General features: G+C 43.2%; 1 protein-coding gene across 4 annotated transcripts in view; it reads right to left on the bottom strand.

Moving 5' to 3' along the window:
- Positions 1-1,230: 1,230 nt before the first annotated feature.
- Positions 1,231-22,509, bottom strand: part of TOPBP1 (DNA topoisomerase II binding protein 1) — a 30,559-nt gene continuing 9,280 nt past the window's right edge. For 3 of the 4 annotated variants that reach the window (XM_078604692.1, XM_078604694.1, XM_078604693.1), the window contains exons 11-29: positions 21,846-22,198; positions 20,903-21,075; positions 20,255-20,454; positions 19,221-19,438; positions 18,643-18,813; positions 17,207-17,383; positions 13,205-13,314; positions 11,651-11,774; positions 11,133-11,282; positions 10,474-10,573; positions 10,114-10,303; positions 9,478-9,704; positions 8,651-8,781; positions 8,045-8,153; positions 6,817-6,980; positions 5,455-5,595; positions 4,661-4,753; positions 3,338-3,499; positions 1,231-1,636 (exon numbers count right to left, since the gene is read on the bottom strand). In XM_078604692.1, coding sequence (XP_078460818.1) covers positions 1,496-1,636; positions 3,338-3,499; positions 4,661-4,753; positions 5,455-5,595; positions 6,817-6,980; positions 8,045-8,153; positions 8,651-8,781; positions 9,478-9,704; positions 10,114-10,303; positions 10,474-10,573; positions 11,133-11,282; positions 11,651-11,774; positions 13,205-13,314; positions 17,207-17,383; positions 18,643-18,813; positions 19,221-19,438; positions 20,255-20,454; positions 20,903-21,075; positions 21,846-22,198 — 3,134 coding nt within the window. In that variant the 3' untranslated portion in view covers positions 1,231-1,495. The remainder of the gene's footprint in view (positions 1,637-3,337; positions 3,500-4,660; positions 4,754-5,454; positions 5,596-6,816; positions 6,981-8,044; positions 8,154-8,650; positions 8,782-9,477; positions 9,705-10,113; positions 10,304-10,473; positions 10,574-11,132; positions 11,283-11,650; positions 11,775-13,204; positions 13,315-17,206; positions 17,384-18,642; positions 18,814-19,220; positions 19,439-20,254; positions 20,455-20,902; positions 21,076-21,845; positions 22,199-22,509) is intronic. The other variant, XM_078604695.1, reaches the window with a different exon arrangement.

Here is a 22,509-nt window from a genome sequence, read left to right as displayed (position 1 = left end):
CAGAGGATCTTGAGGTGCAGTGTTGAAGCGCTGGACCTCAAGAAACTCCAGGATAAGGGAAGCGCAGAGGCATATGCTGCCGAGGTCTCAAATCAGGTTGATGCTCTCGCTACTCTTGATAATCCAGAGTAGATGTGGGAAGTCTTTAAGTGGGGGACCTCAGAGACAGTCAGTGAATCTGCTGGAGTCAAGTAGAGGTCAAGGCGGGGTCTCATCTCGTCGCAGCCACTGCAGACCACAGCGTAGTGGCAGCACCCGGCTAGAAGATAACTCCAGCCTGCACAGGCAGCTGATGCATCAGTTGAGAATCTTATTGTGAAGGGATAGGGAGAAGGGACAGGGAACGTTTGGTTGGGGATCTGTCATCAATCCATCAGGACACGACTCCAGACCAGCCTATCAGGCCCTCAAACACCTCCACTCTTAACCCAAACCTGGAGGGGCCTCACTGAAGGTGACTGATGGATCTCTTGTTTCAGATCCTGGAGAGTATAGGGCTGTGGGCCAGGTACTTTTGAGCAGATCCTCGCTGCCTCCTCTCCGGTTGTGAAGCCGGATGTGCCTGATGCTGCGTCAAAGGCCGCCAATCCCCTGATTTTGGAGCCGCAACCCATCTCTAGACAACGTTTGGAAAGTGGTAGGGAAGCTGAAGTGGCAAAAGGTGGCTGGGGTGTGCAGCATCACAGCCAAACTGCTGAAGGCCGATGGGGAAGATATGACAAGGAGCTCCACGCGGTGACTTGCATTATGATCGGGCTCTGTACCCCTAAACTGGATCTGGGGAAGATAGCCGACTGCAACAATTACCGTGGGGAGACTGAACTAAGACTCCCTTCGTGCCTGGTGCAGGAACGCTTGCTGTAGCTGTTTGGACAAGCGACTTGCTTCCCAGAGGCTGAGCCAGTAGGGCAGATTCTACAAATCGGGAGTACCTGCCGGCTGGAGAACGAGGGGGAGGCTCGTGTTCTCATGGCTGCAGCAGGCTGTCACCTCCAGGAGTTGGGACTTAATAGCGAGCTGGCCATGCAGCTTGCCGTTAGGGACACGAAGGGCAGGAGCTGGGAGGTGAATGCGGCGACGTGTTGTGTGCATGGCCCCATGTTATCTGATTACATTTGTATAAAGCAGTCTCATATCATGTGTGGCTAACACCCAAAGCGGAACTAGACTAAAATGGCCTTAATTTCAGCAGAGCTCAACTATTATTCTGAAAACAATATTGGGTACAAATTTAACGTTCCATAAAATTACATTTATTAAACAATAAAAAACAACAGTCTTAAAATTACTAGTTTACCTGTACAATGCATTGCATAACTTCAAGACATAAGATATATAGTAGTTATAAGCTGCATATTTAATATGGATAACTACTTTTCCACAACAAATCAATGTTTATGTTGTTTTCCTAAACAAGACAATGCTGTTCTTTTAACACAATGTCAACAGAAACAACAATCACAGTGAAGCAGTTAATAACTGGAGGGTGATGGGTTCATTGGAGTCGAGATCGTTTTTCTTTCAATGCTGAATCTGTGGCTTTTCGTTTTCGGGCAGTGGAGGGGCCAGATTCCTCGCCTGCTTGTGGTGCTGGCACATCTGGGATGTAATACTGCTCCAGATTGGGTGGGGAATCCTGCACACAACAAAAACAGCATAATAAATATAAATATTTTAAATTATAGTGGCATAAGTTTACCTTTTCTTTAAAAATGCATTTTAATATCATGATAGATGTTCACTCTATAGTACACAAATATAACTATGTTATAGATAATTGGGGTTTAGCGGTGATGCAGTGTATAGCACACTATAAACTCAACAATTCCCAGCCACGGTAATATATGAACCGGTCCCAGGCCCTCCTTTTGCAACCTGCACTGAACATGGTGAAGTATAGCCAAACAACTTCCTCAATCGATATGGTTTGGGTGGCCATCACATAGCTATTTGTTTATTTCTGTTGTTCATATGTACTAAAAATGAAAATGTTTTATTTCAAACCAAGCATAAAGTATAAATCAGCATTGGAAATACATCATGGGACCTCCTTTGCCAGTACCAAAATATGAGAATAGGTTTTCCCCTTTTTTCTGGCAACAAAACAGGTTGTTAAGATGTTAAAACGCCAAAAGGCGTCCTCTGGTCTAACACCGTTTGAGACGAGGCTCAAAAGAAAGCTGTCCCTGGTGTGAACCAATCAGTTCAAAGACAATGCATATATTATCAGAGTATGATTTTTGTTTGCATTCTGACCACAAATATTGTGGTTAATGCAGACATGATTCCTTGTAAAACGTTTCAGTTTGGTGTTTTAACATCTTAACACCTGTTTTGTTGCCAGAAAAAAGGGGAACACTATTCTCATATTGGAAATACATGTTTATCAATACAAATATAAACTAACTAGACTTTTGCCCATCCAAGGACGGGTGTATTGCAGTAAATCTGAAACTTGCAAGCGAAAAGCAGACCGCGACGTGATAATCATTGCATTAATGAGTGTGCAATTTGTAAGGCCGCGGTGACACAGACTTATTTCATTTAAAGGTTATAATCCCTTGTTCATCATGACGTCCTTTTTACTTTGATGTCTCAACAGCGTTACGGAGATCGCATGACGTGAGGGTTCTGCCTTTGTAGCGAGGGTTGTAAGTTGACGCCGAGGAGGGGGGAGGAGGCGTCTCGGCCCCCCATGTGGAGTGACGTAACCCACTAATTATTATCCATCTTGAGAATGTCACCTTATGATTATTAATTAGAGGGGCTGTTCGATGTGGAGTGACGTCATATGCTCATGATTATTAATGAGGGGGGTCCATGTGGAGGACGTAACCGGTTCATGATCAATTAGGGGGGCTGGTCGACGTGGAGTGACGTCACGAGCGTTGCAGACATTCTTGGCTCACAGTAGATAATAATGGGGGGGAGTGTCCATTTGGAGGACGTCACCTACTCATTATTAATGAGGGGGGCTGTTCGATGGGGAGTGACGTCACTCGCGCATGATTATTAGTGAGGGGGGGGAGTATTACATATTGAGTGACATCACCCGCTCATGATTATTGAGGAGGGGTGTCTATTTGGAGGACGTCACCTGCTCATGACTATTAATGAGGCGGGCTGGTCGATGTGGAGTGACGTCACGAGCGTTCAGGACAGACATTCCTGGGTGATTATAGTAGGTATGAGATGGGCATGTGAGGCCAGGTGTTTGGTTTGCAGTAATACAATTTAATTTCACAAACGTGAAACATTATATTTCTCTGAATCAAAGTAACAACCCATCTGGGATTTCTCCCAGGAAAGTGACATTGGCCAAGAGTGTGGCACGTGCCATGATGAGGAAGTCAGCGATGTACTCGGGACGTAGGCAGTGCACATGTCGTGCCGCGGCCTGCAGCAGCCCAGTGCGGACCTCCTCCGACCGCAATCGCGCCACGTCCACAAACAGATGTGTGGCCTCTTCTAGTGCCTGGGCCTCCCCGCTCGACAGCACCTGCCACATGCAACAATCAGCTCCCACTGTTCAGATGTACATATACAGACATTTACATTTTTTTCTATTTTACGAGGCAACGCCAACTGAGATATATAGCTCTTTTTCATTCGTGACCTGGCCACAAATGCTGGCTCAACGAAGTGGCTTATCATGTGGAAATTTAAAGCAGACAAATACGTTTAAACGCTGGCTTATCATGTGGAAATTTAAAGCAGACAAATACTTTTAAACGCATGTTTCTAGATGTGGAGGGGAGAATCGGAGGATACAGAGAAACGTCCAAACGGAAAACATGCAAACTCCAAATATACAACAGGCGTCAGGATCGGGATCAAACCCATGACCTGCTAGGTGTGGGCCTCCCCATGCTATGCGGGTCATGGGAGTTATTTGGCGATACTGCACCATACTGGTCAGTGCAGGTTGGCGGAGCCCAGGATGTGGAGCCATATAAGTACAGGTCGGTGAAATGGCCCAGCTGCTTGTTGCAGAGGTTTGTGGTTCGAACCCAGCAGGTGGCCCTAGTTATAACTGTAGTTGTATTAACTGCAAAATAGACACTGCTTCAAAGTAGACGTTAAATATGCTGAGATGTCATTCTAAATGAGTAGGCCATTGTTTGCGAGCGTCATAGTTAACTTTGCCAAATGGAAAATTAGCTGCAAATTACTCAATTCAGATTATACAAAGCAACATCACCTCCTCCTGTAAACTACTGCAGTCTATGTGTAAAAATATCACCTTCATGATAGCTTTGTACTGTAATGGCACAAATACCAAATGTACTAAATTACTTGTATTAAAGGATGATGTTTATGCACTGCCAGAGAGCAACCTGCTGTGAATGGTGGTCATGCATCCAAGCACTACCCTGGCACAACCCTGCTTAGCTTCTGAGATCTGATAAGCTCAGGTGCATTACAGGTGAAAATGACGAGGGACTTCTACTCAGATGCCACTTTTTAAAAATGTTTCTTTTATTGTTGCCATCTCCACTGTGCGGAATCCACCAATCCTTGGTCATCAACATATTGCTTCAGGATGTAAGGCTTTATTTAATCACTGCTTTGATAAACATGCAATTGCATGGAATAATTCAACATACTTTGCTTTGACAAGGCTGTTTGGATTCAATGAATAAAGTTCACGGTTTCATACCTCTGCGCCTCCCGACTGCAGTAGCCTCCTGAAGCCTGACTCTTTGCTCTGTTCAATATTCAGGATCACCTTCCAGCCACCGAACGCACCGACCTACAACACACAGTGGCATGTTTCATCTAGTATCAATTGATGTGCCAAATCATGATCAATCAATGCGTGGCTTTGTGAATGTAGCGTTATTTATGGCCAAACAAAAAACTAATAAAGCATCCCACGCAGGAATGCATTTTACAGAAATGCAAGTGGAATGTTATTTTACATGCCAAGAGTAGCCATGAGGTGACAATCACACTTTTATTAAAAATCTCTCGAAGGGTAAAACTAAGATGTCGAATAATATGCAATACTGTACTCTACAAAATGGAAAGTATAGGATAACCATACATAATGCACATCAGAGCAACATAACATTTCATTTCAGCTTGGACAGCAATTATGTTTTGTGCACCCTGTTGTATTTTTATTAATCTGCATAAGCAATGCAAGATCTAGGCTGCTTCCTAGATATAATGATAGTGGAAAGAATTTTTCACAGACAGGTAATGAAGGAGATGACGGTGGTGGTTGTAGTGTTGGTGGTTAGGACGTGACGGTTACGATCATGGTTGAAGTAGTAGTGGTTTGAGTCAAAGTGGTGGTAGTGATGGCTCTGGCGATTGTTGTCAAGATCGTGATGGTAGTAGTGGTGGCTATGGCCATGGCAATTTTGGTAGTGTGATAATCTTGGTGGTGATGGTTGTGTTTGTGATCAGTGGTGGCCGTAGAAGCCGTGGTGGTTGCGGTAGCAGCACCTGGGCTCCAGGCTCCTGCCGACGTTGAAGTTGTAGCTTTTTGCGCCAACGCATGGCAGCTGCAGCGAGGCGGCGCTGCTGGGTGCTGAGGTTGGCTAGGGCATCCAGGATGTGGCTGCTACCCCACTCATACTCCTCCTCCTGCTCCATGGCACATCGCACCACCCACCACAATTTGGTCAATGTTTATCAATTGTGGAGCTGCCATGGTGCAGGGCCTAACAAAAAGCAGACTCAATTCAGATCATTATCGGCATTCAAATTGGAGAGAGCACAATTCTTAAATAATACATCTTTGTCAATTCATTGGTAAGGAGCAATGAGTAGAGCAGTAGCCACAACCTGCTTAGCCATTCTCCAATTTAAAAAACACAATTTAATTTAACCTTGTCGTTACATAAACCACACTGGAAATTGTACTACCGAGGGACAGGCCCCACTTATATAAAGGATGTATATTGGCTCTCGTCCATGCTTGCTGTTGCTTTGCGCACATGAAGGGAAATGCCAGACATGAACATTTTCTGTGAACATGAACATATTGTTGTCCACATCACCCTCACACACATAGCTCTCAAGTGCTTAGAAAAAATTACTTCCTTACTCATTCAGTGTTGGTGAAGGACCTGCCAAGCTTGAATAATTACCAGGTACGATAGCACAAGTGTGCGATTACATAACATGAGTGGGCTGTGGCAATCAGAATACCCACTCATTTTCCTGCTACTACCCCCCACCACCTTACCTCCTTTCCTCCCACTGACACCCTCACCTCCTTCCTTCCCACCAACACCCACACAACTTCTTCCCACACAAACCTGCTCACCCTCCCACACCTACACACCTCACCTTCCCACCCACTGACTCCCTCACCTCTTTCCTTCCCACCAACTCACAAAACTCCTTCCCACCCAAATCTGCTCACCCTCCAACACCTACACATCTCACCTTCCCACCCACTGACTCCCTCACCTCTTTCCTTCCCACCAACTCACAAAACTCCTTCCCACCCAAATCTGCTCACCCTCCCACACCTACACACCTCACCTTTCCACCCACTGACTCCCTCACCTCCTTCCTTCCCACCAACACCCACACAACTTCTTCCCACACAAACCTGCACCTCATCGCCCTCCCACCCACACCTACCCACCTCATCTCCCTTCCATCCAAATCTGCCCATCTTGCCTCCCACCCATACACGCCCACCTCAATGCTCACCGACCCACACCCTCCACTTCGTCTCCTTTCCAGCCAAACCTACCCACCTCTCCTAACTCCCACCCACGCCTGCCCATCTCGCTGCCCTCCCATGCACACCTGCCCACCTCACCGCCCTCCCTCCCATCCACAACTGCACACCTGCACAAAGCGGCCCATGGATCGGCACGCTTCCAAGTAGGATTTGTGTAGCACCCACTTCCCAGCTGCCATTGACGCCAGGTACTTCTCATTGCGCAGAGGGTTTCCTACGATGATGTGGCTACAGCTTGGGTCGAAGTACTGCTTATCCAGCACCACTCCACCTTCCACACGAGAAGAGGGAGAGGTTATGAAGTCTTTGCCAGCAGCAAGAGATACATTCTTCGACAAAATATATTAATGCTCAAAGCAATTCTTCAAAAGATCTGTCAATGATCTGTCAATGACTGCAATAACTTTAAACAGTATTGCTATAACACTGTACTTTTTTATGTTACGGCATTTAAAAAATAAAATGTTAAGGACAAATTCAATAACAGCAGAGATGAAAGCAGAAAGCACAGTGTACACATGAGCCATTGTACAGTACAAGCTTGGTATTTAAACGTATGTTTTAGTCTTATTCATTTAGAAAATGAACATATAATGCAATTGCAGCTTTTCTTCTCCCAATTCCTTTTTTAGTACAGGCTTGGAAGATGGAAGCCATCACGCAGTCCACTCTGTTAAGTGAGAAATTACGAATAATGCCATCCACAACCAGGCGACTGAACGTTGATCAATGATCTCAGTCTCCACGGCAACAACTTAAGTACAGGCTGGAACATACGTTTAAATTCCAAGCTTGTAATGTGATAATGATACATTTGCTATGTGGCGATGCCTTCAAGACGGGTTGAAGGGAAGGGGGCCCTATACTTGTTTTGAGTATTTAAATCCAGTAAAGAGTGACGAAGCCAACATTTGCCAAGTAATATTGATGTACTAGGTTCGCTACCTAACCATTCCACTTTTAGTTTCATTGAATGCATAGACATGGGATTTAGATGACAGCATAATCATTTCCATGAAATGTAACTGGCTGACATTTCAATGAAATTCATAAAAATATAACTTCTAGGAAATGTAGCCATTTTTCCATGGAGATATAGCCACAAGTAATTGCTTTGACCTTTATTTACCGAGATCCTGTACTTTGACAGATATTCAAGTGAACACGTTCCCAATTACAATAAACTATTCAAAGTACGATACAAACTTTTTCTGTGTAGTCACCCCAGCCATATCCAACGTCGTTGGCCTTCTACACAACAGTGTATTACATATACACATGTAAATAGACCTGACAATTCTAGCAGAACTGACACTCAGGTGCAGTCTTACTTACCAAGCTGCTCAATGAGCTGCAAGTAGTCAATGCGCTCCTGGGCACTCATGGAAGAAAGCTGGAAGTAACGATGGGGCTGAATGGCATCACCCTCATGGCCACCACGCTCCTGTCACGAAACAGGGAAAGAAAGTTGTGAGCATTGCACACACCTTTCTGTATATTACCAACAGCACAAAACCATACATGTGGTAAATGAACTGCTTTTATGCTTTACATAATTCAAATTTACATTATATTAATAAACATGATTGTCAAATAAAACATTATTCAGAGGTCAATGTGAGTATAGAATTCGTTTTTCAAGATATTAAATGTAAGGTAATGACAAATAATTGTCAAGCCTATTGTCAATCCTTTGCTCCACTAAGGAATCCCTGTGCCATGTTGGTAATGTGGGTTAATTAACCATACTTCACGTTGGTAAGTGCAGGTTGATGAAGGGGTGGATACAGAACCGGTTCAGATATCACTCACCACTGGCTTGTAAATAAAAATCAGGTCGCCAGGCTCCTACCACAATGCACTAACCACTCTGCCACTGATCCCCTAAAAATATAAGTGAGCGTAGACAGAGTTCTGTTATGCAGCTGCCATGTGTGGCACCGTCTCTGGAGGTTGTGGCGCCACAGGAGGATTTGCGAGTGGGAACGCGATGCTGGGTGCCTGTGGCGTGGAGTCCGGGCCGGTAGGCAGCTTCACTGCCTGCTCAGGGACCTCCTGCTTGCTCTTCTCCACTGAGTCCATTACCCACACACACAAACATGAACTTATTGAGCATTAAGAATTCAGACTGCTCATCTTTGTTTAAAGTTTGCTTTGTTTTCCCTGCATTGGCTTAAACAAGACTTCACTGTGCAAATGTATAGTTTTATTTACAATTGTTGATATAAAGTGGCTGTTTCTGTTTATTACTGGCATTGTTTTATTTATATTTATGTCCAAGTTTCCCCTGCCAAAATGTTTTTTCAATGAGCTCTTACTGGTTTATAATTCATTAATGGACTTTTAAATACACGTTACATGCACAGAGGTGTTCATTTGTGAATTGTTAATGAGTGTCTTCTGGTGGATCCAATCAATATTAGTCCATGCATGAAAAAATATCCTATTACATTAACTCTGTCATGAAGGTGTTGTTTGGAACATAAAGGTGGCCTAAACAAAATAATTCTTAATGACTATGCTTTTAATCCAAACATTCATAAACAACATATGACTTATGTATCTAGGACAGACATTCTATCTCACAGCAATTAGCATAATGACATTTTAGACTGTTTGCCACGTGCTTACATTTTTAACTTGTAGTCTAATACTTCACATCATGGTGCTGTGTTGTGCAACACACTAAAAAATACAATCAAACTTGACTTCACAATTCAAGAAACGATCATTTATGAATTTTTTTTTTGCCAAAAAACAGCTGGTACCGTTCGCGAGCGCAGGCTGGACAAGGGGGGGCTGCTGCTTGGCTGTGCTGGATGTAGGATTGGGGTCAGGAGGCGGCCCAGAAGTCGGGCCGGGTGTGGAGTTCATGGCTCCACAATGCAGCTGAGTTGCTAGGCGGGCACGCTCCTCGCGAGCCGTGGGGTCATCCCACGTGATCTGGTCGCCCTGCGACTGCTCAGAGTGCGTGTCCAGAGGGGCAGGAGACGACCTACGGCGCGCGCCAGGGGGAAGCAAAGCGCGCTGAGCTCGCCACTAATGAGGCAGCTCAACCAGCAGTGATCGCTGCCAACATCCACCGTTTTCTGTTGCCACCCCCACGCAGCTTGACCGCAGCCAAATAGGTCAAGAAAGCTGGTAGCCAAATGGAACAGGAGCTTTTTCATGATTCAACATACGATCATAATAAGTGCACAAGTAAGATCATATGAAGTGAATTTGCAGGGCGTTTTATGCTTGGCTCTGCCTGTGATGCGGTGAAGTGGCCGGTTAAAACTAAGATTCACTCTGCAGCTGTGTTGTGCTTCATCTCACAGCACGTGGTTCACAGCGTGTGCAATTCATGCCCAGAACCTTGGATCCAAAATGTGCGGGAAGGAATTAAGGAGCCAACAACTTACCTCACATTGTCCCAGGTTCGACTGCGGCTGATCCGTCCTGAGCGCATTACCCCGCTGCTTGTGTCTTGCTGAGGCTGCGGGGAGTTGGTGCCCAGACGGCTGGGGCCAATTGCTCCTGCCTTCGTTGCCATCATGATCTCCTGGAGCTGTTGCTGCAAGTTCTCCCGCAACTCCAGCGTCACCAACGCATCTGCCAGGGCACAATGTGGTATGTCTATTATGACATGCTGATGTGTGCTAATTACAAAGGCTTTTTAAGAAGCAAATTTTAATCAATACAATACATTGGACTTACAATATTCCAATAAAATTATTTACCACGTTTTTATATGTATTTTTTTTCTTCCCCACTGTACTCACCATTTTTTCCTATAATTGTATCTTTACTCTGCTCATATTGCTGGTTGGACTGTTTTCCATGCTGGGCTATATATTCATCCTCATCATCTGTGTCCAGGTCCTAAGGTGAAAACAAAGCACCACACACACAAGCTTGAACTATGCTCATATAGAACCCGTGATCACAATGCAACTGTATTTCTGTCAATGGTGGGGACCCCACAATTGACGCATCATAAAGCTCCTTCGTACTTATGCCATCTCAAGGAAAATATCTATTCAGGATGGGTGATCTTGTACAATAGTGGTGATACAGGCTCAATGAGAACTCTGTAGTTAGGCTACCTGTCAATGCACAGCTGGATGAGGGCTTCCCCATGCCATGTTGGTAATGGGGGTTACTTGACTATATCTTACCATGCTGGTTTGTGAGGGGTGAAGGTGGGGAGCATCGAAGTGGAAGCATGTAAGTACAGTACAAAGGATGTTTTTGTACTGTACACTGTTGCCCACGACATAGTCCTGCTGCCTATCACAACCAGTCATGCATAGTAATCGTCCATTAAATCACTATCCAGCTTTAAACCTGCTTAGCTTTTGCGATCTGATAGTCCAAGTGATTTGGTCATAGACAGTCAGGAAATCTGCCTCTGTAAGTACATTTAGACTGGTGGCATCACCTGGCTGTTGACAGCGCATGAGCCGGGATGCTGCCGCAAGGTACGTGTCACACGCTGTGGTTGCTGCACTGCACTCAGGTCCAGGCTCAGGCTGGGGTTGTAGGAGTGTGGGTACAGAGTCTCAGCCACGTGCTTCTGCTCCTGAGCACACTACACAAACAGCACAGGCAGCCACGTAAGTACAGAAGTGCGTACTCACTACCAAGTTTCACCTAACATCATTTAGAACATGAAATCCCCAGCAAAGGTTGGTCCTTGAAAATATTCTGTAAATCATATTCACAAAAAAACAAAGTATTTGTTTTTACTAACCATGACCAATGCTAATAATGGTGCTCAAATACATTCTGTAAAATGTATTTGCTGGTGAATGCTGTTGAAAACAAGGTATAAATACAAAGGAGAAAATCACCAAGGTGACATTTTAACCATTTTAAAATGAAAATGTTGCCTTGTATGCGGGAAAGGTAACATAGGCGTTGCTGTGTTTTGTTGTGTCAGAAATTGTAGGAACGTACAGCGTGTAGCCAGTGCTCGGACACGACGTGGATGCCACGATCACGCACGACACGGTACTCCTGCGAGTTGTCGTGAGCTCGGCCCTGATAGACGAAATGCGTCACTTCCTCATCAAAGCTCCACCTGGAGATGGGTAACACATTACATGAAATATTGTTAATGTGCAAACATAAATCGCCACTTTGTGAGGCGGCCTAGATGTTTTATCTTTTGGTCGTGAGTGCATGCTGTGCCCATAGGCTTGCTACCAGACATGGCTATTCAGCAATAAACGTTCATTTAATTTCAAATTAATTTGCAACAAGAATGTTTGCATTACGGAGCAACAATTCTTCAGCTGTATTGATTTAGCAAAACCCCCAATTGCAGACTTTTAGTTGTTGGTCTGTCTCAGTAAAACATTTGTGAATTCAATTATTTTAGTGATGTACTTAGCTGTCATGATATAAGCAGTGATGATAGGTACCAGAATTATTTCTCAAGCACCCCTAAGATAGGTGCACCTTAATGAACGCAAGAAAAATGTACCGATTGGGCATTGGGGCTTGTCATGCAAATTTAAAATACCAAATCAATTGTTCAAGGGCGTTTATTGAAACCTTGGATAGGCCAAACATAGCTCGTTTAAAGCTTACCACTCATTGCTTGGAATGCATTGAAACACCCACAACATGAATGTTTAATACTAACGCCCCTGACATCTGAGAACCCACATTAACAAAAACACATTTATGGCAAGGGTGGGGAAGGATGCACTATAGTAGGAATTTAGAGGTAACTCAACCAACGTGCCCATCAATATAGATTTTAAACAGAGCCCAAACACCTAGGGGGTTATGAAAAACCTCACTTTGACTAGTTCAACTCCCTGGAGGGAGCTGTCATTAACTTTCTGGGACTGAGAGGTTTATAGGATTACTCTGCCTTTCAGAGATCACAGCCTTTCAGAGTGCAACTCAGCCAAGGTCTTGCTTACGTTGAAGTTTCAACATATAGACAAAATCTGCCCAATGCAATTTGGTTTATATGTATATGTACAGTTATTTTATCAATCCTCCACATGGTGCGTAAGTCGTGAGGTAACATGACCATATTTCACCACACTGGTCAGTGCAGGTTGGTGAATGTGCGCAGCATACATGTTGAAGCATAGTATAGTGCAATTAATTTTATTTCACTCTTCTCAGCAGTCCATAAACACCTGCTGTATGCGGTGGTCACATATCCCAGCACTATGCAGGCTCACACACACCTGCTTAGCTTCCAAGGTCTAATTATATTGAGAGCATTGATGTGTCATTTCATCATAGTAGGTTACATAGCGCCCATGTAGACAGTGGGTGTTATTTTAAAGATTGTATACTTTGCTGAAGCCAATCAACAATGCTGGGGACCATCCACAAAGATAAATTCCTCACCTTCAAGTCCACACCTCTTAACCCAAGAACAAAGTAATTGCAAGCAGACTTTTCCATGTAATCTACGAATAAAATATACAAGTCCATGGATGCATGCGACTAGTACGCGTGTCTATGGTACGTAGATGCGCGCACCGATACTCCGCTCCCAGCGAGGCAGCGATGCTGTTCAGCTCTGCCTGTCTCTTGCTAAGCTTCTTGCTCACGCATATCACCACTCCTGATAAAATGCTCGTGGTTTCTTTCTGGAGAAATAAACAAAAGAAGTACTCATTTAAACCATTGCATGCTTTGAATGACAATTTTTTTTACAGCAAAATATAGACATTAAAAGAAAAACACCTAACAAAAAGCTAAAGTTACAAGTCGAAAGTATGGTGTGCACAACATTGAATTGCACGAATTACTAATTCTATTAAACAGTTTCATGAAAATGTAAGTGTTGGAAGTGTACCTTTAATACCATAAAAGACCAAGCACTATATTTTAAGAGGTATAAACCAGACAAACCTGTATATAATTTACAGTTATGTATATACAAACTGCCAACACTTAAAGTGAACACTTCATGTCCAGGCATCTAAAATTCTGAAATCACACGTAAACATGTCTTCAAAGCAAGCTCAAATGACAATCGTGTATAAAGCAGGCAGTGGCTTACAACACCATACTCTTATTCGTTCCAAGCACAAATAATGTTTTGCAGTTTAAGCATCAATGCATCAATCACCTATAACCAAGCTCATTTGAAAGAAACAAGTGCATAGTTTAACACATTAGAGATTCCAATGTTGATAAATGTGACAGATATTATTGTTGGGCATATGTATGTTTTATATGTATACAGTAAAACCTCAGCTAGCCGGACGAATATGTGCAGAGGAAATATAAACCACAACTACAGTATGGCCATGTTTCCGAGATTGAGGGAACCTCGTCGGGGCTGCCAAGGCATACAAACATCCATCTGTGTATGGACTGACAACACCTACAGTCGACCAAACACAGAGGACAGCACGCCCCTCCCGAAGGCTGCCTCAGTGGATGCAGCCTTGCGATGGCCAATAAACTTAGCTGGTGCAAATCAGGTGGCCACCCTTCAGATCCCTCGCTAGCTTGTGGCTACTAATCTATGAAGCCACCATGGCTCTCATGGAGGGCACCGCTCCCATCTGCATTGCGTGGCTCCTCGAAAGCTCATTACACAATGAGATGCAAGGCCATCAGCCATGCTGCGATAAGCACCTTTGAGCCCCCCCACCCCCCCTTTAAAACCCCCTTATGCCCCAACCCTTAATTTTACAGGCATCTATGTACACCTTTCATATTTCGTCTACAAAACATTGGATATGTGTATTTTTCAATTACACAAGGGTGCCTTCCTTTATTGAACATTTAAACGGTAGGTGCAATTAAAAAGTAAAATAAGACTAACACTCATTGAATGTTTAAAAATGCTACATTTTTGACCGCAAAAAAATAACGATGGGGCTAGTGAACATTACGTGCTGACCAATTCAGAAATTGTATTGGAAGTGTGATTACCAGTATATAAAAACAATGGCATTGTGAGAAACTAAATAAAAGGGTGCACGACTTAGAAATTAAGATATGCAAATGTTGTCAGAAATACAAAAGACAGCATTGCACCCCAAATGATAGCATACACCCACAAGCTGGAAACATCCTAATACTTTTCTTTAATCGCTTTCTGTAGTTCGAGACAGCCTGCTACAACCTGCTATGCAACCGGGTATTTCCACCGAGGCCCAAACCACTGTTATGATGGGCCTCAGGGCTTGACAACAGAAAAACAGGCAATTTTCCAGCCTGGTCTTGCTTCTGTCTCATGTCGGCTCTGGTGGGTGGAGGGATCGCAGGTGAGAGGGGAAGTACAGAGGTGTGCGGTGGGAAGCAGGCGGTACAGTGCTGTGACTCAAAACCACAGAGAATGACGGGAGGGGTTTTGAGGAGAAGGAGGCTATTGAGGGGGGGGGGCGTTTTTAATGTGGGAAACTATGGTAGGGTGGGTGTGGCATGCAGGTGGGGTGATATGCACAATGCTTAGCCATTGGAGGTTCTAGCAAAGCTGCATAGGGCAATGAATCATGCCGCTAGGGGCTATGCAGTGCACACCGAGCCACCAAAAATGTTTCAGATAGTAAGGTTTATGAACATTTTAGAAAGTTTTACACTGCACAGTGCATTATGGTCAATGATGCAAATCTCCGAGCTTAAATAACAAACATGAATCAGCATCCCATCATCCAACCTGATGATAACAAATACTGCTGTAAACAAAGGTACATGCTGTAAAGAGGAGCTTGTTTAGCGATCACCAAAGGATTAAAGTGAATACAGTGCAATAACCACATGTTGTTTTGTGCTTGAAAGTTGTAGATGAAACTCTACATTTAGAAATGCTGCAACTGGTAAACTGGCATTGGAGTAGTATTGTGGGAAACAAATGCAATGACCACATGTAATTGTGTGCAGAATGACCTCATAAAGAGGCAAACCCTTGCATCGGGAGCCAAAAAGGTGACACATTGTGGCTTTCCCACACTGCCAGTTAAGTAGTTTTTGAGAAAGTGTGCATTGTGTCTGAAAGGGGAGGAGGGATGGTATTGTGGGGAGGAAAGTCCACCGTTAAAAGCAAAGATATAGAAAACAGAAGGACTTTGCCAAAACCAATTAGGGTAGGCAAGCACACGATGAACAGCACACTTGCCCAGAGGGAGAAAACTACAAAACACTCCGTGCATTAAATTTCGATTTAAAGCTTTCGTGACTGCAGGGATTCATCTTCTTGGTTCTTTCGGTAAAGTCACGTAGAAGGGAAGTAATAAAATAATAAAAATAAAACATAATAAAATAAAATAATATAATAATATATTATTTTATTATGTTTTATTTTTATTATTTTATTACTCCGTGCATTCTTGATTTATTAGCTTGAAATTCTACAATGAATGATGTATACAGGTATTTACTTGTCTATAAAGTGTACATACTATGGTTTGCTCATTTTAGGTTGTATTTAAAATACTCTTTCTAGTTGCATTTAATTAAGAATAAAATGTTAATTTGTGGTACTCATGAATTCGGTATAAAATAGTTTAAACTAATTCAATAATCGAAATATTTGATTAAAAGCTTCAAGGGGTTTACCATCACTTTAAAGTATATAAGAAAAGTGGTTTTGACATCATGTCACCTATTTGCATTGTGTTATTTTTGTTTTCTTACCCAAAAAAAATAAAGCCTCACTGAACCTCGACTCTTTTCCAGCAGGGCCCTGCTAAGTTTTTTTAGTGGGGGATGATGCTTGCTATGTATATTCCAATTGAGTAATTTTCAGGTAACATTTTCAAACTAGGCAATTTTTACCATGATGCCGGAACACAAGCGGTGAATGCGCTACTGCTGTTGGTATGGTCACCTCAAGTTTTAGACGTAAATATCTAAAAACTCATTCACATCAATAGTGAAAATAAATGACAGCTATTTAAGCTAAGCGTGACTATAGAAAGAGATATAGGCTTACAAATGAGCTGCAGGCTCACACGGCAAACTTGAAATTCAGCAATTGTATTGCGAGGCAGGAGTTGCTACATGCAAAGCACAGCTTGTTCAAAAATAGAAAATGAGAAAAGATTAAGTAAAGTTTAAAATTTTATATATTCGTTTATTCTAAAATGTTACCCAACATATTTTTTTACGTAAAAGTGGTTATCCTCGGACACTGCAATGTAAACCACAAGCCCGCAGATAACTCCTCATGCCACAGCCATTCACATTGAAAACTTGGGATGCTCAAACTTAAACTTAGTATGTTTACCTCATTTATAAAACTCAATAAATGCAAGTGTATACACTTTATAATAGGATGTTTATTAAATGGGGCCATTGAGGTGTATTGACAATGTAAAAAAACATGACACGAGTTATTTATTATTATTAAAATATTAAAAACAGCCCCTGTGTTAAATAAATCACTGTTCCACCTAAAATTTTCCACATTTTATTTATCCAATAGAACCCCCATGCAATCGAATCAGTGGTTAAAAACTATACTTAGGCCTTTGGTCCTGTGCTGAGCAACCATGATGATAAAATAAAAAAAATATTACATACCTGCTCACGCTGCACGGCCTTGGGCAACTCGGGGCTGGCAGGGTCTACGGGCCGGGTGCTGTTGGCCAGGGCTACGTTGAGGTTGTTGCGGAAGAGCTGAGACAGGGGTGTGCCGCTGGCCGAGCGGTCAGCTGCGCCCTGCCCGCCCTCAGGTGACTCCAAGGCCTTGAGCGAGTCCTGATGGGAGCCACAAACTACATCCATCAGACCCTGCGCTAAAGCCCCAACAAATTACATTGCCATATCTAGGCTCTAATTGCAAGTGCCCTTGAATATTAATTGTGATGAAGCTGAGAGAGCATCTTATCAGTAATTGTCCACTGGACCATCCCACCACCCACCTCCTCCTCCTTTGCCATCCATGTTTTTATTAACACTGTAAACCCTGGCTTGCCAGGCCTCGACTAGCAACATTTCACATTTAGCCGAACCAATGATGGCGAAATAATTCAATAATTCAATTTAGCCTCCACTACCACCGACAGCACGAGGCTGCAGTGCATGCACCTCACATAGCCGTGCATCCTGCAGCTGTGTAACCCAGCCTCTCTATTGCCCTGCCTCTCTAGCTTTCTTACTGTCCCCCCGGTTTTTGTTTTATTTCTCGCACGGCATCAACAAATCTCAAGGATGGGTAAAGTGCAGCAATACAAACTGTAAGTACATATATCTAGCATTAAAACACACGAAGTGCATTAAATAATGTTTAAGATATGGTTCATAGAGTATATAGGACTCGTTATTATATTTACTATATTGTTTTTTAATTTTGTTTTAGCAGCTAGTCAGACTTTACAGCAAGCCAACAGATGATGCAACTGAATGGTTGTGATATGGAGGTATAAGTGACTTTGGTGATTTAAAAATATGAAAACCCCAAGATGAGTTTAAACGCGTTACCAGCATCCTAGTGCAGCCATAGTTACAGAATTATGAAAATAAGCTTTCTGTTTCCAATTAAAACACTTGTCCTCTCATAACACTGGCTAATTTGTTAATACTCCAGTTTGGAATATTCTCCAAATTTTTATATGTGCATCTAAGTCTATGAACCTCTCATGGATTTAAGTTTCTACTCAATTCATATCCATGCCAAAGATGAACCAGCTCTCATGGAACATTATGTAAAAAGGCATATAATTTGTCTGTTGCCTCAGATTGTAAGAATATAAATATTATTTGAAGGCTCGTTTTATACAAAAACACATATAAACGTAATTAAGCAATTGTGAATGTAAAAAATGCATTGTATGCATTTATCATCACAATGTTTATCACAAACGCCACAAATTTAGTTACAACTACTGTACTTGTCAGGTCATATTTAGGTAAGTAAACATAATGCCATGTTACTTCTGTTGGCACAATATAGAATGCCCCTAATTTATTGAGCCGATGTTTCCCCGGTGAATGCACACACACCCATCCATCTGTACCTTCACATCAAAGCAGGGCTTGATGAGTTTGTCTCGACAGAGGAATTTGGAGGGTGTGTCCTGGGGAGCCTCTGACCCACTGCCACCGCCTGCCACTTTCCGAGCAGTGTCCTTATCTGAGGCAGCCTTGCCGACAGCTGCACCCACCTTCGGATCCTTCGCAGCTGCTGCCTTGACAGCACAAATGGACATGTGCATGTACGCATGCATTCACACATGATGAGGCTGCCAACATGCTTACCGCCCAATAATTGTACCTCTTTACTCACACAGATATAAATGTAAAATTTCGCAATGACAACAACTGACCATAATGTGTGAGAATAGCTATGCCAGACGTGGATACGGGTGCAGGGTTTTCGCCAGCGTGTGGCCAATCAATACATTTTAAAAGTGTAGATAACATTACCCTAGATGCTAGAAAATATCTAATTTGGACAGCAAAACAAAGCATAATACGGATTTAACTTAAATAAAAACATTTGATATAAAAAAATGTTGCACGAGCTTAGAGAATATTTGAACATTACCTGACATTTGTAATGACCATTGTTTATTGAGAAATCAAAATGATTTACCTCAGATGATGCTGTGCCACCCCTCTCCGCTGCTAGTACGTTTTGGAAGGTTTTGCTCCGAAAACGATTATAGTCCAGTGGCGTCACAAACTTGGACTCCAGGGCGAGCGTTGAATCTGTGGGTGTGTGTGCTGTGTCCACCACCGGTGCAGCATTGGGCATCTCCTGTTCACGGCTCTGGCCAGCATTGACTGGCGTACCAGGCTCTGTGGTTTGGGCTGTGTGAACATATAGACATAAGAAATATACACATAAAGAGGCAAATAATTATTTCTCATTGAATGTTTAAAACACGTTACATGTGCAAACAGAAAACTGTTGTCCGTTGTTTCTGTCAGAAAATAGCAGACACTTTGGTGTTTTTTTTCCTGCCATACAATGGCAAAAAATGCCTTGTATCAAATTAACTACTATAATATATAACTGTAATGTCAATTCACAAACAAACCTTGGTTAGCAATTCATTTGGGTATTTTAAAAACATGACTTGTACAACCATAAAAATGACATCACATGCTTAGTTTATTCAATTTAATAAGGAGCTGAGTTTGTTTCATAATGAAAATCCAGGTGGTCATTTGGCTCAGAAAGCTAAGTCCTGGGTTCGAATCCAGGAAGGTGCCTGTGATTAACTGGGTTTTCAAGTGCAGTGAGGTGATAATGGTCTTAGGCCAGTTACCAATGACTGCACACAAAAAACAATGAGATTAAGTTTGGCTAAATTTCAGCAAGAGGATTAAAAACTTGACCGTCATGAAAATAACTTCAGTATCATGAGAGCAGGTGGGAAAGAGCTGTCTCCTATTATGTGGAACAGGTGATTTAAATAAATCTCAGAGGTAGCTCGCTCGATGAAATCCACTTTTGTGGGCCACTAACACAAATGGCTGCCACTGCTCTGTCAGAGAACAGGATACATCATATCATGACATGATGCCAATAGCTCAATCGGAATAAAACATGCAAAAAAAATCAGGACAGTTGAAACTTTCCAGTGAATGGCAATGGCTGTGTGTACACGCGCGAGCCCTCACCGAGCCGCACAGTGTGCCCGTGCTCCTTGGCGCGACGTCCCTTGCGAGCCGACTCAAGCAGCCAACCCACGCCCACTGCTGGTAGATCCCACTTGTTCGCTGCCTCAAACTTGCAGCCGCTGGCCTCTCGCACCAGGAGGTGCGTGCTCGCATGCATGTTCTTCTTGGGATTAGCCTTGCGCACAAAAAACTCCTGTACCCTACGCCGTGGCACAATATTCGGTGCTTAAAACAATCACTTGCATAGACATATAGCAACAAGAAATTATTACACGGTGATCTATTTATAGATAGCCCACAGATTGTTAATGACCCTCTTACTTTCTTCTCAATAGTGTTTGAATATTGTGAAAGCTTTGTTGAGAGAGTGTATCAGGGAAACGTTAAACGATCTAATAATTATATTTAGATTGGTGGGTGACGTGGAGAGGTTATGAATTAAAATGTAGTTTTATCTATGATTTCTCAATATATTAGTTTCATGTATGTAATTCATGTACAACTCGATGGCTTTAGTGATGTGACACATTTCAACAAAAGATATACAAGAAGATGGCTCCTGTCATATGGTCCCCAAACAGCCTTCATTCATCCATCCTCCAATCATAAGTGCAAGCACAATACATTTGCATCCAGAATTCATAATACCTTGCCCCAAGTGTTTCAGCCAGGAAGATGAGAGAGTCACGTTCAGTCCCTGTGAACTGACTGATTGACAGGACGCAGGCGGACAGTGGGTAGTGTCCCTCCAGCACGGGCACAGGCGTGAACAGAGGGTTGGAATTGAGCTCCAGCAACTGTTGCTGCTCCACGCACATCACCTGTTATCAGACATTGCGCACACAGATGCACGTCTCATATAGGGCTAGCAGGCAAGACAACTACAAAATAAAAATGTGAACTGTAGAGAAGATGGATATATTATTTGATTAAACTAAACTCTTAAGCTCACAATTGAAACATTATTTTTTTTATTTATAAGTTGCATATAAACACATTCCTGCGGAGGGAGCTGGTAGGAACGTTGGGTTGCTCGGTCAATGGCCAGGGTCAACGGCGGTGTGGTGTATTCCACAAATATGCCCGATTATGAGGGCGGGCACAAGCCGGCGTGAGGAGGTTAAACGTTGAGTTTTATAAGGGCACCACGGGGTGACCAGCCCCTCCCCACCCAGCCCCACCCCTCCCACCCTCCCCACCCAGCCCCTCCCCTCCCCACCCAGCCCCTCCCTGCACGACGGACACAATAATCCCCTGTGGGCTGGTGTAACCAGGAGGTTCCTACCAGTATTATTTCACATGAACCCTACAGCCACTCGAGAGGTATTACTGTCACCATAACGAAAAACTAAATCCATTTTTCTATCTAATTGTGACCCAAATTTATAATTCTTCAAATCATGACAGAATCCTGAAAAAGAGGGAATACCAAGTCCACCAGTTTTATTGTGTGCGGAGAGGCAGAAAGCTACGTTTTTGATCTGCACAGCATGGTGGTTGAACAAAGTGTGGATGAAACAATAGTCAGTCTGGTTGACCGAGCCCTCAAAATGAGTGAAGGAACCAATGAATAAGGGTCATGGGGACTTGCCAGCCATGTGTTGGTGACGACCTCGTGCACAGTGTTCTCCACCTCGCAGCCCAGCAGCGGCACCACGGCGTAGTGGGCCACGGCGCGAGAATTTGTTGGCAGCATCTTCCCGCCGTGCTCGCTCACCAGCAGTGCCAGCTCGGACTCCTCGTTTGCAGAGAACCCCACCACCGCAAACCGCTTGCCACTGAAAATACCGGCACCTGAGTCCTCGCAAAGCGTCGAGTCGCCCTTGGTGTCCATGCTCGCCAAGAGTCTTGTGGAAGGCGTCGCGTTGCTGATTGTTGTGTTGGTGTGAGATTCTTCCGTGTACGTTCTGTCTGTTGCATTTCTGCTGACCATGCCATCTGCTGCTTGAGGATATAACACAAAAGGTATTAGAAAGCATTTTCGTGACTGATAAACAAGCAATGATGCACGCATAAAAGCCAAAACAAAAAATACTATTATGTGTAAGGATATCCACTGCAAAAATATTTGTAAGCCACTCTTGTCAAGTCAGCAAACATTCCATGAAATTGTCTCCTAAAATATTGTCAAGCAAATATGAAAATAGTGATGTTAACAAAATGGTACATTATTGTTTGTTGTTGACTTATATGCTATAATCAGGAAACAGAGCTCACTTATAAATGACTCATTGACCAACTATTACCAGTTAATA

The sequence above is a fragment of the Lampetra planeri genome, chromosome 2 (assembly GCF_965212315.1).
Source record: "Lampetra planeri chromosome 2, kcLamPlan1.2.h2, whole genome shotgun sequence".
Taxonomy (NCBI): domain Eukaryota; kingdom Metazoa; phylum Chordata; class Hyperoartia; order Petromyzontiformes; family Petromyzontidae; genus Lampetra; species Lampetra planeri.
Note: the sequence above shows the minus strand (reverse complement) of the source record. Positions and strands in the feature narration are given on the sequence as shown.